Source organism: Xiphophorus hellerii, chromosome 21 (genome assembly GCF_003331165.1).
Source record: "Xiphophorus hellerii strain 12219 chromosome 21, Xiphophorus_hellerii-4.1, whole genome shotgun sequence".
Classification (NCBI taxonomy): domain Eukaryota; kingdom Metazoa; phylum Chordata; class Actinopteri; order Cyprinodontiformes; family Poeciliidae; genus Xiphophorus; species Xiphophorus hellerii.
Genome location: NC_045692.1, coordinates 338,553 through 355,185, shown reverse-complemented (window position 1 = coordinate 355,185; position 16,633 = coordinate 338,553). Strand labels below are relative to the sequence as shown.

Genomic DNA, 16,633 nt, shown 5'->3' with positions numbered 1-16,633 from the left:
TACCATGATGAGCTCCAAGTCTGAGATTGGAAGGACTCCCTACCATCACTCTAATCTTTACACCACAGATCAAATTCTACACTAGTAGTAAATGTTACTTAAAGTCAGAAGAAACATGTCGGTCAAATGAACTACAGGGTCTCCTCCTGAAAACTTGCTAAGCCCGGTGATCAAGGTGCCAAGGCGGTCCTCCAGCGGTCCATCATGTTTTTGTATTAAAAGATACAGGAAATGGAAAAATATTACTGGGTAATTATGTGTTATGGGAAAACATAACCAGTGAAACGCTATTTAAACCCACAACTAGTCTTAAAAACAAGAAATCAAAAAATACAAATTAAATGAATATCAATTATTTGGACTTCTATTTAAACCGAATTAAGTCAGCAGCTCCAGGGCCCCATAAATGCTAATATTTAAACACAGACCACAGATACATAAATGTAACATTTGTTTACTGAGATGATCAATGCTGCTGAATCTGATTTAATGGTTTCAGCATGCATAAAATAGAATATTTTAAATTGTTTAACATTTAAATTTAAGATTTTAAATCACCAACTTTTAAAAGTTCAAAAAATAATATTCATAGTTAGATTGTTTTGTTACCACATCAACAATCTAATGCTGTAAGTTTAATCTTTGAGTTTGAGCTCTGTTTGCCCACAAATACAAATTAGTAAACTGCAATTATGTAGATTGCTTTTTATGTTGGCCAGTTAATCTACTCTCCCTCTCCCAGAATAAATCAAACACAGAAGCTGTTAGAGGTGCTGAGGTTTTCAGCAGCAAGAGGGGGCCGTAAGTCAAATTCTGCTCAAGGTCCCATACAGTCTTAGACCGGCCCTGCATGGTGATGTCATGAATTGGAGTTGTAGATGGTGAAGATAGGATGCGGTCGTTGCTGGTACTTGTGAAAAATGACGATTTTAGTGACAAACACGAAGGAGAACAGAAATTCCAGGCAGCACAGGTGAGCGATGAGGCAAGGAAACACAGACACTGGTAGCACTGGGAATACAGGACATTAGTCGCACGACAAATGACACGACTAGGACCTGACAAGGAGCAAGGGACACAGGTGAGGTTAAATCCACAAGGAGTAATCAGGGAACACCAGACACAGCTCTGAACAATCAACGACAAGACATGACAACATAAAGACTCAAATTAACATCAAAAATACACACAAAAAACAGTCCCCCCTCCCTCAAAACGTGACTACCAGATGCCTGAAAGAGTCCAAAAACAAAAAACAACCCAACCAGGGTGGGCAGAGGGGTGCTGGATGGAGAGCCAGAGTCTAAAGTGAACACAAAAGAAGAACATAAAATAAATCATTATTCTAGCCACTCAACGCGCACCTCTGAAAGCACAACTGTAAGTTATACCTGCGATTCACATAGAGCTATGCAACCAGAGCTAACACGGTGGGGTTTTAAACTCTTACCTTGATGTATAGTTCTCCAAAGAAACATAATTCCTCACAAGGTTTTGATGTAAATATCCATACAGGTCAGCCTGTGTCCAGTTTGAGTGAAAGGAGGAGCGTATGATCTGAGGTAAACTTCAGAGATCAAGCAGCTGTAGCGCTGGAGGCAACGCGCAGAGGCTGAGTGATTGGTTTGCTCTCCCGACTTTAAATGCATCAACTATATACAGCTTTTAGGAAGAAATCTGCTATGCCAGAACAACAGAGATGCTTGCAATCCAGCTTAAAAAAAGCAAAATTCCCTCCCCCAATTATACATGTTTCTAAAAACAAAAACAAGCTACGCTTAGCCTGATGGAGGGGCTAGTAAAACATAGTGGGCTGCCAGGCTTATAATACACTGGGGGAACCCTGAACTGTACTTGTTTTTTAGCTGGTAGATGATAATGGGGTGTAAATTGTTTTGACGCTACTGATTTTCCAGTCACGTCAGCATTTAGCATTGACATGATTTTCTGGTGCTGAGATATAGCCAGTGCATTTGAAATATGAAAGAAGACATTTTACCAAAGACTATATACATGTTATCTCCATTTCTGATATGTTTTTATTTAGAGTGAGGTAAATCGTTCCTGCAGTTTTAGAAGAACCACAGTAATCTGAAGTTGGTGGTGTTTGTTCCTGCAGGCTGTGGAGGGCCAGTCACTGCTCCTTCAGGGGAGATCCACTCACCCCTGTACCCAGCCAGCTATCCCAACAATGTGGACTGCTCCTGGATGATCAGTGTGGATGCCAGTCACCGCGTCTTGTTAAACTTCACCGACCTAGATATTGAAAATCATAGCAACTGTTCCTCTGATTATGTCACTGTAAGAGACTTCTTAGATTTGTTTATGAAATAAATGTTAATATAAACCACAATGGTAAAAAACAGGGCATGGAGAAAAATTAGTTTTCCTGTTAACCACACTTTGTTTCAATCATTTTAGCTACACACCTTTTTAAGATCTTTGAACTCTTTCTCCTACTGTAGATCCATGATGGTCCAAGCATATTATTTCCTCTGCTTGCCCGTGTGTGTGGGTCCAGCCCACTTCCTTCCATCACCTCCACCCAGAACACCATCTATGTCCGCTTTAGATCAGACTCTAGTCAAAATCATCGAGGCTTCAGTGCTAGATTCTCTGAAGGTAAGATTTTCTTCCTTTTTATAATAAGTCACTTGTTGTGTGTTATTTTATCCATCCATTTCACGGATGCTAACAGAATGCATTGCTGCTGATTCTCAGGTGCATCATGTAATGAAACACAATATGATTATTACGTGGTCATATTGTGCTTCCATCTGTGTCTCATATTTTCTCCAATATGTATTTCGGTGGGCCTGCAGGACAGTAGACAATTTAGTGTATGGGCACTGGGAGAACTGCTCCTTTCAGGTAGAGGAGGCCCAAATGCGATCACATTCTAGTATGGATAACACCAACCTTTTGTTTGACAGCTTGTGGAGCAACCATTATAACAGACGATAATGGTGGGGCAATTTCATCACCAAGGTACCCTGCAAAATATCCACCAAATCAGAACTGCAGTTGGATCATCAAAGCACAGGAACCATGTAAGCTGTGGGCTTCCTTTGTCAAATTGACGAATGTGTTTCGTATTGTTTTATGTTATATGTGATATACTTTGTTAAACCTATAAAAATAATTTGCATCTGTGTTTTCTGGCTAGTTAACCATGTGACTCTGTCCTTCACTGACTTTGAGTTGGAGAAGATAAACTCCAATTGCTCACATGATGCTGTGGAAATACTTGATGGAGACAATTACCAAGCTCCCTCTATAGGTGGGTATGGTAAACACAGATAAACTCTTCTACAAATGGGGCTATGGTGATAGGGGTTCACCCTACAATCCACAGGTTGTTGGTTCAATCCCTGCTCCACCTTCCTCTATTGTTGTGGGCAGGACACCTCACCCACCATGCCTGCTGGTGGTGGTCATAGGGCCCCTTGGCACCAGTGCCAGGTGCAAGGGTCACCAGTGCATGGCAGCCTCACCTCTGTCAGTCTGTCCCAGTAGCTTGCCACCATCAGCATGTGGGGGTGTTCATGGGTGGGTGAATGACTGTAGTATGAAGTGCGTTGGGGTCCTTTGGACTTGATAAAGCTCTATGAAAGTCATAGCCATTAACCATTTACAAATTTCTCACAGTAGTGTGCTGAAATTTGGGCCCATTCTTCCTCTCAGAACTGGTGCAACTGGGTCAGGTTTGCAGACCTCCTGGTGACAGACAGGCTTTCAACTCTGCCTTACATTTTTTGTGGGACTGAGATCAACACCTTGCTATGATCACTCCAAAACATGGACTTTGTCGTTTTTAAACCACTTTGACTAATGGTGAATTCCATTTGTAGTCGAAAATGGGGAATCATTCATAGGTGTGCCTCCAGCTTACACAAATGTTGTATTGGATTACCCAATCAGTAGCTTACAAAGCCATAACATTACTATTTAGGGCTTTCTAACTCTTGGTGCATTTTAACTTCCAAAAAGTTATCAAAAGTGATTGCATTATTTTCTAAATTATCCAATAAAAATAATTTAGAATAGAATAGAATAGAATTCAACTTTATTGTCATTGCACTGTCACAAGTACAATCAACGAGATGTAGTTTGCATCTGTCCAGAAGTGCTCTACGAGATATAAATATTTATTTACAGATCTACAAGACTATGTATGTATGGACTATAAGGGGTTATAACAAAGAGATATAGATATTGTGTATAAATATAAATATGGGAGCTGTATGCACAGATTATACAGATTATACAGAATATACAGATTATACAAAAATGTTAGGGAATGGATTGTATACAGTATGTATATAATATAATACAAGATAAATAATGGCAGATAAAATGTACAGGTTGTATGTGTGTGTGAAGAAAACAGTCCGTGATGTGTGTGTGTGTGAGGATAAGTCCATGTGTTATTGTTGTATGAGAGGATAGGGGAGTACAGTCTTTATAGTTTATGTTTTATGTCAGGAGGCGTTCAAAAGCGTGACAGCTGTGGGGAAGAAGCTTTATGTTATATTGAGGGCCAGTCACTGCTCCTTCAGGGGAGATCCACTCACCCCTGTACCCAGACAGCTATCCCAACAATGTTAGGTTCTACTAACTGAACAAAAAACTCTTGGTTTGTTTTTTTTGTCAGGGCGCTACTGTGGCTTCGAAATACCACATCCAGTGACGTCCTTCAGCAACTCTTTGGTGATCAATTTCATCTCTGATTACTCTGTCTCCATGAAAGGGTTCAGAGCTGTCTATTCTGCCTCCACCTCCAGTAAAGTGGAACCTTTATCAGTTCAAACTTATACTAAGACAATCTCACACTTTGCTAATGAGATATTGGGGAAATTGTTCTTAAGTCCTTTTGTTTTAATTGCTCAGGTTGTGGCGGGGATTTGGTGATGCAGAGTGGTGCGTTTAACAGCCCTAACTATCCAGATGCTTATCCACCAAACATGGAATGTGTTTGGACACTTAGGAGCTCACCAGGGAACCGTATACAGATCTCATTTATGTGAGTTTTGAAATGTGGAGAGCCCTTTTCTCAGATAGTGTGAAGGAAGAAGTGATTCATATTTTTAATTGTTTGGTTTGTTGTCTTTACTATCAAACAATCCATTATGTCATTGATAATATAACACCACATCACCCTGCTACATTTCATAAATTACTCGTTTTTTTTGTGTTGCTAAAAACTATATTTTGTTCAGTATGTTTCACCTTCAAGGAAACTCAGACTGTCAAAATGACTACCTGGAAATCCGAGAAGGCAGTTCAACTGGATCTCTTGTTGGTCGCTTCTGTGGAACCTCGCTGCCCTCCAACTACACATCTGTGACTGGTCACATCCTGTGGGTTAAATTTGCCTCGGATGGATCAGTTAGTGGGGCCGGATTTAGAGCCACCTTCTCACACTGTAAGTATTCCATCTTCAAAAATAGAATACTGATCCTGATCTGCTGCAATGTGTTAAATGATGAAGGATCCCCTTCCACCCTCACCATGGTTTGTTCTCCCTGCTGCCCTCTAGGAAAATGTTCAGCAGCTACAACTGCAGAGCAACCAGATTTCACAACAGCTTCATCCCTCATTCCATAAGGCTATTAATCACGTACTAATTTAATCTTTTATTGTATATATTTATTTTGATACTTTTATCATTGCTTATTTATCTATTATTATTGGAATCTTGGAACGATATTTCTTTCAATATGTACATATTTAAATGTACAATTGAATGACAATCAAATCAGTCGATGTCAATATTTAGATGTTTTTATGTTATGTGAGAAAATATTTGCAGCTAAACCCCAGCATGTTTAAGTTTTTTAATTTTTTAATTCATTAAAAAAACTAAACACTGAAAGTGTTGGAAAAACTTTAAACCTTTGAATTGAGTACAATTATTCACTGTTGTTTCAAATACCTTTGTTTAGGTATTTTTGACCATCCACTTTGCACTGTCTGGATCATGCACCCTGACTCAGTGCTTGGCCACAAGCCAATGGACATGACCCACTTGTCAATCATTTTATAAGGTTTATCAGTAACTAACCAATTGGCAGTCACAATTTCTCTCAAAGTACGTCTCTTATCTGAAGGAACTGAACCTCCATTACCGTTGCCGGGGTTCATCATTGCTGACATGCTGAATCAGAAATTCTGGATCATTGTTGTCAGTGGGGAACATGCAATCCCAAAGCCGTAACCAGAATGTTTAGAGAGCGGGATGCTTTTCCAAGACCCAAAGTCTGGAATAATGCAGGAGATGGATCACAGGCTATAGCCAACCTCATGTCCAGTTTAAATTAAACCTTTGTTGATGGTAAACATTGCAGATTTTCACAGAAACCACACTCAACATGCCTGCAAGATGCAATATTTCTCTTTTATTTACAGCAATTATAGTGGCACAAAGTCCTTCCCTTTCTCAAACGGGGTATCGGTTTCCAATCTATTGGCAAATCACAAGCAGTTGTCTCAGAAGATTCCACGCAGTGTGTGGGAAAGTCTCATTCTATTTACTTTTAACATCAAAGAGATTGGGCTGAAAACCTGTGGAGTTGAAAGACAAAGGGCATCTGCAGCATCTTTTTTCATCTGCTCTCTTCCTACCCACTTTCACCCTGCTTGCTCTGCTCTGTCTTCTGGTTAAATGTTGCTTTTATGTTCTTAGAGCCTTTCTTTGCACATCCACAATCTACGAACTATGGATCTGGTCAACTGGTCTCTCAATGCAATTAATTAAATTTTCTCAATGAGAAGACTGGGCACAGGTGAGCCCATTTGTCTTGTGGGTACATACCCAGTGGGATACATCCTGGATTTATTTGGATTCATGATACCAGAATGTCTGCTGTTTGGAGCTTGTAGATACCTGGCATATCGACAAATTTGTGATGGATTGGGCCAACTAGCGAACTCTCAGACAGACATGCTGTGGGACAGAGGCGCAAGTTGGATGCAACTTCTTCCCATGCAAACTTTGAATGCTAAAACTCACTAGCGGGATGGAATTGATATTGGAGAAGTTGCTAATTTTGGCCTTGTGAGAATGACCCACACTAATTTGGATGATTGGAATTAACAGAGATGTACTATTCAAAATTCTAGGGCAGATTAAAATTTTAAGACTGCCCAATTTAAAAAATATATTTATTTTGAATCTGGCTTCTTTGTGTTAGCCTTGCCTGGCTGGCTATCTCAAATCTCCTGGAGTTTATGTAAACAAGCCGTTCTTTCCCATCACCTCTCCTCTCCAGAAGTCACCTGTGGAGAATTGTATGGCTGAACTCTCCAAGGACTTGCTCTTCGATAATATCACCTTTTATCAGAGACTGTTTTGAGAGAACGGGCTGTACTGAGACACGGACTAATCTGGACACACATCTTGACTACACATATAAACACACCCTGGCTTCACTGTCTTTGCTGGCTCATGTCGCTACATGTAGCTTTGGATGTTGCTAGATGTGCTAATATTTTTCTGATGTATCATTTCTTTGCCCTGTCTGTCTGTCTGTCTACTTTATTGTTAGTTTTAGAAATTGTGGAGTACTCATTACTTAGACCAATATTTAGCTAGTTCAGAAAATCTCCCTCTAGTTTATAAATTGTGGAGAACTTCTTCTTATCCAGGAACATTTAGTTTACATACTTCACTCAACCCAGGGCAGGAATTAGAACAAACTTATTAACTTAGATCAACATTTAGGACCATCTACTTCATAGAATCAAACATGGAGAGCCAACATTTAGCTTATAAATTATGGAGTACTTATATTTATCTGCTTAGCAACCCATAACAAGAACATCTAGTTTTATACTTCAACCCATAGCAGAAATTAGAACAAACTTGGATATCTAGAGAAACTACTCATTGCTTTAGATGAACATTTAGCATTAAACTTTTTATACTTTTACTTTTATTTTCTATTAGCTTATCCAGACAAACTCCTATTAGCTTACAAATTGTGGAGTACTTTTTGTTTTTCTTCTGCTTTTCTTTTGTCATTTTGTTTGTATTTCCTCTAACTCATGTACAGCATTTTGATTTGCCTTGTTGCTGAAAAGTGCTGCATAAATCAAATGACCTTACCTACCTACCTATGGAGTGTTTTTCCTGAAAGCAGGAAAAACCTATGTGAAGCCAACAAAACAACATTCTCTAATACTCCAAAACTATATCCAGAATGTTAAAAACACAAACACAGTTTTTATGAAAACCTAATTTTTCTCATCAATAAATTGCAATGATAAACCAAACTTGGGATGGACTGCCAAGCTAACCTTCAAGTTTGTCTGTGTTCCTCAGTGTACGGGGTTGATTTGGTGGGAGAATCGGGTCAAATTTCATCCCCACTGTTTCCCAGGACATATCCCAACAATGCCAATTACAGATGGACCATAACAGTGGGAGGAGATAGCTACATTCAGATCAGCTTCTTGGACATGGACATAGAGGACCTCTATAACTGCTACTATGACCAATTGAAAGTAAGACTATGTCGGCTATATTATCTCATGTTTTTTTATGATCTTATCAGATTATATTCCATTAAAATGATTGGTTAATATCTTTAGCACATAGACAGCATGCGATTTGTGCTATATATTAGAACAACTGGTTGGAAGTTTCTTGTATATTTAGATTATGATTTCAAAATAGATTCTGGAAATAGACTAACCTCTGGTATCTGACCAGTATTTAGATATTACCATATAAATGTTGCATGTTTGACTGCTTATAATTAGGTGGTTAAGTTTAACCCAACTGGGGCCCAATAATGACTTTGGGTGTCAAAAATCTTTATTTCTCTCCAGATATATGATGGCCCAGATGTTTATTCCTACCCTCTTGGAACGTTCTGTGGTCTGAATTTACCAACTCCACTTAGAAGTTCAGGAAGCACTGTCACCTTGCACTTCAAATCAGATTCAGTAGTGGGAGGACGAGGCTTCCTTGTGGACTGGACAGCTGTGAAAGACTCTGGACCACCACCTACTATTACACCAGGTAAGACAGAACGATGACTCCCCGTTTGGTTTGTTTAATAAATTGCATTTTTATTATAAAGTTAGTCAATTCAATAGCTAATTAATTGTTAATTGATTGAATTATGGACTGGAAATCTGTCCAGGGTGTATTCTTACCTAGTAACTTCTGCAGAGCGGCATCCGCCCTCCCTGTAACCAGAAAGTATTAGGCAGGTATCATAAATAGATTGAAGATTCACAGATATAGAATAATATTCTCATTCCATAAATGAGAATATTATTAAAAAGTTCACTTATTACAATGACTCCATCACTGAGTGAAACACACTAAATAGACTAATTCCACACAGACTGATGTTTTCAAGGTTTTATTACTGTTAAAATTTTGATGATTTCCTGCTAACAGCTAATTAAATCATGACATTTAAGATCAGAATATTACATCAGAACAATAAATAAAATTTTAACACAGGTATTTGAGTATAATAAAAAGTATTTTCAGTAACTACTGAAAGATTTTTTAAGTACTTTTTATGCATCTCATTTGAATGAATCTAAAATTAATTTATAGAATGTGCCTGTATATTTTGTCAACATGTACAGTACAGACCAAAAGTTTGGACACACCTTTTAATTCAATGAGTTTCCTTTATTTTCATGACTATTGACATTGTAGATTCACACTGAAGGCATGAAAACTATGAATAACACATGTGGAAATATGCACTAAACAAAAAAGTGTAAAACAACTGAAAATACCCCTTATATTCTAGTTTCTTCAAAGTAGCAACCTTTTGCTGTGATTACTGCTTTGCACACACTCTGCATTTTCTTGATGAGCTTCAAGAGGTCGTCACCTGAAATGGTTTTCACTTCATAGCTGTGCCCTGTCAGGTTAATAAGTGGGATTTCTTGCCTTATAAATAGTCATGAAAATAAAGAAAACCCATTGAATTAGAAGGTGTGTCCTTTTGGTCTGTACTGTATATGTTTTATACATTGTTACATTTGGACTATGATTATTTTATATCACCAGTTTTGAAGACTCTAAATAAGGCACATTTAAATGTCTACAGTACTGCTGGATATACACTATATTGCCAAAAGTATTTGCTCACCCATCCAAATTTTCGGAATCAGGTGTTCCAATCACTTTCATGGCCACAGGTGTATAAAATTAAGCACCTAGACATGCTGACTGTCTTTCCAAACATTTGTAAAAGAATGGGTCGCTCTCAGGATCTCAGTGAATTCCAGTGTGGAACTGTGATAGGATGAACTGTGCAACAAATCCAGTTGTGGAATTTCCTCCCTCCTAAATATTCCACAGTCAACTGTCAGCTGTATTATGAAAAAAATTGAAGTGTTTGGGAACGATAGCAACTCAGCCAAGAAGTGGTAGGCCACGGAAACTGACGATCAGCCGATGCTGAAGCGCATAGTGCGAAGAGGTCACCAACTTTCTGCAGTCAATCACTACAGACCTTCAAACATCAGGTGGCCTTCAGATTAGCTCAAGAACAGTGTACAGAGAGCATCATGGAATGGGTTTCCATGGTGGAGCAGCTGCATCCAAGCCATACATCACCAAGTGCAATGCAAAGCGTCAGATGCGTCAGAGGTGTAAAGTCGCTGCCACTGGACTATAGAGCAGTGGAGGCGCATTCTCTGGAGTGATGATTTTTGCTTCTCCATCTGGCAATCTGATGGACGAGTCTGGGTTTGGCGGTTGCCAGGAGAACGGTACTTGTCTGATTGCAAGTGGGATTATGGTATCAGGTTGTTTTCCAGGAGCCCTTAGTTCCATCCATCTAGCAGTTTAAGAAGGGAGACCCAGACTTCCCTCTCCCCAGCCACTTGTTCCAGCTCCTCCTGGGGATTCCCAAGGCATTCCCAGGCCAGCTGAGAAACATCGTCCCTCCAGCATGTACTGGGTCTTCCCCGGGGTCTGTTTCCCGTGGGATGTCCACGGAACACCTCACCAGGGAGGCGTTCAGGAAGCATCCTAACCAGATGCCCGAGCCACCTCAACTGGCTCCTCTCAATGTGAAGGAGCAGTGGCTCTACTCTGAGTCCCTCCCAGATAACAGAGCTTCTCATCCTACCTCTAAGGGAAAGCCCAGACACCCTACGAAGAAAACTCATTTCTGCCGCTTGTATCTTTGACCTCGTTGTTTCGGTCATGACCCAAAGCTCATGACCTTAAATGAGGGTAGGAACGTACATCATCTGGTAAATCAAGAGCTTTGCTTTTTAACTCGGCTTTCTCTTCACCACAACAGACGGCACAGCACCCACTTCACTGCAGAAGCTGTGCCAATCCATCTGTTGATATCCCGCTCCATTTTTTCCTCATTAGTGAACAAAATCCTGAGATACTTGAACTCTCCACTTGGGGCAGGACACCCCCCCCCCCCCCCCCAACCCCCCCCCCCCCCCCCCCCCCCCCCCCCCCCCCCCACCCCACCCCTCACCCCACCCCCCCGACCTGGAGAAGTCATTCTACCCTTTTCCGGCACAAGACCATGGCCTCAGATTTGGAGGCGCAGATCCTCGTCTCGGCCGTATCACACTAGGCAGCGAACCGCTCCAGTGAAAGCTGTAGATCACTACCCGATGAATCCAACAGGACCACATCATCCACAAAAAACAGAAATGCAATCCTAAGGCCACCAAATCGGATCTCCTCAACACCTTGGCTGCGCCAGTAAATTCTGTCCATGAAAGTAATGAACAAAGGGCAGCCTTGATGGAGTCCAACTCTCCTAGGAAACGAGCCTGACTTACTTGCCGGAAATGTGGACCAGACTCTGACACCTGTCATACAGGGACCTAACAGCCCATGCCAAAGGGCCCGGTACCCCATACTCCTAGAATACCCCCCACAGGGCTTCCCGAGGGACACGGTCAAACGCTTTCTCCAAGTCCACAAAACATCGGTCTCGGGGCTCTGTTCAGGAAGGGAAGTGGTGCGAAGGTCAAATGGGCTTGCTCACTCTTAAACTCGGCATCACCATGAGCTCCGAGGCCCTCGGTCAGCATCTTCCGAATGCAGCTCAAAAGTGTCCCATCAGTACCGATAGTATCTCTCACATTCTCACATTATTCCTTTTACTGTGATTTTTGAGGACTTGCATTCGGTCCCATATAGCTTCCATTAGTTTTCTTCTCTCACCATCTGCAGTGTGCAGCCGCTCCGAAGTGTCCTCCACTCAGCCTCCGTTAGCCTTTCCAGCCTTGCAGCCACTGCTGTATTCAATTCTGACGTTGTCTGCTTTATTGTTTAGATATCCACAGCTATATATAGTAAAATGTTACTCATTTTAACCACTTCAGAGAACAAATTTATCAGATTTGGAGGAGGAGGTGTCTCCCTGTTCTTCCTCACGTGGAGGGTTGCTGCGGTTCTACGTGTCTTGTGCTCTTTGAGTGTTTCTTTAAATTACTTTTTTTTTTCAGAAAAAAAACATCCACAAGCCTATACTGCTACCTCACTTATGGAAAACGATACCAAATAAGAACCCCTAACCACAATATAATCATCTAATTACATGTCGGAACAGAGAGCTCTTAGCCAGCTGCCATCTTGTTCGCTTTCCCCATGTGACTAGATCTGTAACTGCTTCTACAAATTTTTGTATTTGTAGGAGACAGGAGCTTTGAAGAATGATTGTCTGACGCAATGTGGAACGTTCATGACTTTCACTAAGTAACTACTGTACTGACAAGTTTAGAAAGTTATTAACTCCTGGATGGGAATTGTAATGTCTGTGCAAACACGGACGTCCCAGAACCATGTGGCATCTGTTGGCATTTGACTGAAATATGTGAGAGCCTATAATCATATGCCTCTGAGATCACCAAGCCTAAACTGGACTCCATAGAGTAATAAGTGGTGAATCTCTTCAGCTCCTAAGGCTTGACCATCCCTATCAGTGATTTTCAGGACTTGTCATCTTTTCACTTGAAAAAACAAATCAGACAAGTCAGCAATTATAATTTTGTTTATAAAGTGACGTCAAAATTGATTATTAAAACAAAAGAAGAAACCGAAGTAGTCTCATGTCTATGTTAATGAAAACTTCATTGATGTGGTGGTGGGTCAGTTTTGATGTGTATGTTTTGTGTGTGTGTCTCTCAGGGGCTTGTGGTGGACTTCTTCTAATTGGAAATTCTCCTGGTTTCCTCTTTTCCCCTGGATGGCCTGAAAACTATCCTCCTAACCAAGAGTGTACCTGGCTCATTCGGGCTCCAGATTCCATCGTAGAATTTAATTTCTTGTCTCTGGACATGGAGGGATATCCACCCTGCTACTCTGACAACCTGATTATCCGAGATGGTAAACATTGGAAAATGTGTTAAATATATACTGTAAAGACATAGTTCAAAGTGTCACCTTTGTCACAGTTTTAAGATAACTATTTCATGTAAAGTTTTACATGACTATTATGATTTAGGTCAGCACATATCTAGATGCATGTTGAGAACAACCCAATGCAGGAAGTGCCTGGAGTTTCTCCATCGTTAGTAGAAAGAGTAGAGCCTTTTTATCAAAGTTTGGTAAAATGAATCTGCAGTGAAGCCTCTAAAGTACAAACATAATTAAATATAATTTCTTGCCAGTGAATTACATTAATATCCATTACTTTCAGTGATAAAGTGTGTTTCTAAACACAATAATTCAAGATACTAACAGCCTGTTGTAATGAATGAACTTTGTTTTTGTCATGATGTTGGTTGTTGAAGTGTGGACCCAAATGCAGAGAGGCAGAGGCAGCAACTGAGTTAGAAGATTTAATGAAAAAATGCTGAACACCTACAAAAAAAATAGAAGATCCAAGGTAGCAGCAAAAAATTAACCCAAAGAATATCCAGCCAGGAGACATGGGGTAGAAACAGGGATGCACAGAGGACTGAGGGGAGGAGACATGAGGATCTGACGAGTAGTGGGAGAAAATCAGAGGCTTAAATACTGGGAGGTTGAGAGCTAGAGCAAATCAGGGCTGCTGAACAGGAGCCAGACTAAGGGATGGGGAGAAGGTGGCACAGGAAAACTACATAGATATTACAGGGGAACACAAAAGGGTGATGGAAGTAACATAAGAGAGTTGGAAATAATTCTAACATGAAAAACATGACAAACTAGAAAGAGACAAAGACATGAGGGGAAACTATGAAAGAACCAAAACAGAAAGAAGACTGATTTAAAAATAATAAGAACTAAGGTACACAGAGCTAGAGCAGCTAGAAGGACTAAACAAAGAAATAACCTAACTAGAATCACTAAAGAAAGATGGACAAAGATTCAAACATAAAAGAATAACTAAACTTAAAGTAACAAGATAAGAAAACAAGAAACACTACGAGGGAAGCTGAAATAATTAATAACTAGAAGAACTAGAATCACAAAAGAAAGATAAACATCGTTCAGACAAATAGGAACAGCTGAACCTAGGATAACGAAATAACTAAGAAATAAACATAACTGGAAACACTATGAGGGACTGAAATAAGGAGAATAAGAATAACACATATTTAACCAAAATAAGTTACCTCAAATAATGAAAGTAGAATAACCCTGAAAGGAAAGACTAAAATGAAAAAGAAACACCCAGAAAACAAAATCCCCAATCCAAAACCCAGAGTCCTGACAGTTTTCAGAGGTTCCACACTGTACATCCTCTGTTAGTTCTGCAGTTTTAACATAGAAATGATTCAAATTCAACATCAAATGCAACCAGATTCCAACATTTTTAACTTTAGTTAAATCAGGGGTCTGGAGCTGGCTAAACTCACACAATGGTTATTTATAACTGGCCAGTTGATTAAATAAATATAAACATTCTACAGAAATCACTGTTTCCATCCTCGATTTTGAAACCTCATATGTTGGTTTTTATTTTATATCAAAACCAAAGGATATAAATAAAATATTGGCTCTTTAAAAATAACAACAAGCTTGAAATGGTAGAAGTTCATCCAAAATGAGAAGTTGCCTTTTGCAATAGCATGGGTGGTGTTCTAGCTGCACTGAATAGTAAATGGCTTAAACTTGTTACACTTGTGTAGCATGTTTATCAAGTCCAGAGGACCTTATAGAGCTTCACACTACAGTCATTCACCCATTCACACACACGCACACCCACATCGATGGTGGCAATCAAGTGTATAGTAGCTGCTGGGGCAGTCTGACCTCCTGCGCCACAGGGCCCTCTGACTGAGGGTAAGAATACCTCTTTAGATTGTAAAGTTTGCAAACACCTGAGTGAAACAGAGAAGAATTTGTTTTTGAAGTCTGGTGCATTACTGTGGGATATACTTAACTTTCATTTGCGCCAATAGAAGGTTCAAAGTCCTAACCCTTCTTTGGTTATGTATCCCCCTCTGTTTGATTTCATCAGACCCATCAGTTTGTAATGAACTGCTTTGCTTTATGATTAACAGGTGCAAACAGCCTGTCCCCTGTCCTGGCCAGTGTGTGTGGGAGGGATCCTCCAGGCTCCATACACTCAACAGGAGACTCAATGTTCCTTCACTTCTCTTCTGACAGCCATGTCAGTGGCCAAGGCTTTAATGCCTCCTTCTCCAAAGGTTCTGCACAAATGCAAATACATATTCTACTTTCTTTATTCTGACTTTACTTTTTTTATATATTACATTTTTCTTCATTCGTTAGTCACTAAATGTCGGGCTACCTTTTTAGTGTATTTATTTTTTCATGTCAAGCATAAGATAAAATATTTTGATCCTGGTTCACTGTTTAAATATTTGTATTTTAATGTAAATTCATGTTAGATATCTAAATAGGGCTGAGGTGTTAAAACTGGTGAATCAGAAGAAGCTTCCACTGCTCTTCATGTTTGTTTTTTGACTGGAAGTTACCAGTATCTTTTAGGAGGTGCTGATTAATTGGCTCTTTTGGATGCAAACTAAATGATGTGGAACTCTGAAGACAGACATCATTTTCATCACCACGTTGCGTCCAGTATTTTACCCATTTTTAATGTTCATAACTTGGCATATGTCATGAAATTTGAGTGTCTCACATTTTTAGACAACAATGTTGCTGTGACTCTGCAGCATGATATCCATTTCAATGAAGATTTTCTTTGTGTTTTCAGGTTGTGGTGGCCTGCTGCATGTAGACAGAGGTGTTCTGAGCAGTCCTCACTACCCTCAGAACTACTTGCCTGGATTAAATTGCAGTTGGCATGTGATGGTTACACCAGGATTTCGGGTTTCAGTGTTATTTCAAACTCCCTTCCAGATTCAGGGCTACGGCACTGACTGTAGCTCAGGAGACTACCTCCAGGTAAACTTAAAGAGAAATTCACCCCCAAATCAAATTTTTTCATGATGATAAATTAAACAGATGAATTAGGGTTGTAACTTTATGTTGTAAGCTGCTCTGACCATTGGTGAAGATATGGTGTTGAACAAATGACTGTCAGACTGACTGCAGTGCTGAGGAATCGAGAAAAGCTAATAACCGCTCTCGCTGCTTGCTTGGGACAGACAGGCTGCAGCCGAGCTGCAGAACACTGTCACCATAAAAGTTTCCAACAACACAGAAAAAGTTGCTAGATTTACCAATAATTGTCTTTCTTTCTTTTTAATTCACTAGAGT

At 40.0% G+C, this 16,633-nt stretch overlaps 1 protein-coding gene across 2 annotated transcripts in view; it reads left to right on the top strand.

Annotated features, from left to right (window-relative positions):
* The window catches only part of cubn (cubilin (intrinsic factor-cobalamin receptor)), a 103,085-nt gene that overhangs the window by 46,512 nt on the left and 39,940 nt on the right, over positions 1-16,633 (top strand). For both annotated transcript variants that reach the window (XM_032552163.1, XM_032552162.1), the window contains exons 31-42: positions 2,120-2,301; positions 2,466-2,622; positions 2,934-3,050; positions 3,167-3,280; positions 4,655-4,783; positions 4,891-5,023; positions 5,220-5,425; positions 8,324-8,505; positions 8,833-9,025; positions 13,148-13,345; positions 15,451-15,597; positions 16,128-16,318. In XM_032552163.1, the coding sequence (XP_032408054.1) occupies positions 2,120-2,301; positions 2,466-2,622; positions 2,934-3,050; positions 3,167-3,280; positions 4,655-4,783; positions 4,891-5,023; positions 5,220-5,425; positions 8,324-8,505; positions 8,833-9,025; positions 13,148-13,345; positions 15,451-15,597; positions 16,128-16,318 (1,949 nt within the window). The remainder of the gene's footprint in view (positions 1-2,119; positions 2,302-2,465; positions 2,623-2,933; positions 3,051-3,166; positions 3,281-4,654; positions 4,784-4,890; positions 5,024-5,219; positions 5,426-8,323; positions 8,506-8,832; positions 9,026-13,147; positions 13,346-15,450; positions 15,598-16,127; positions 16,319-16,633) is intronic.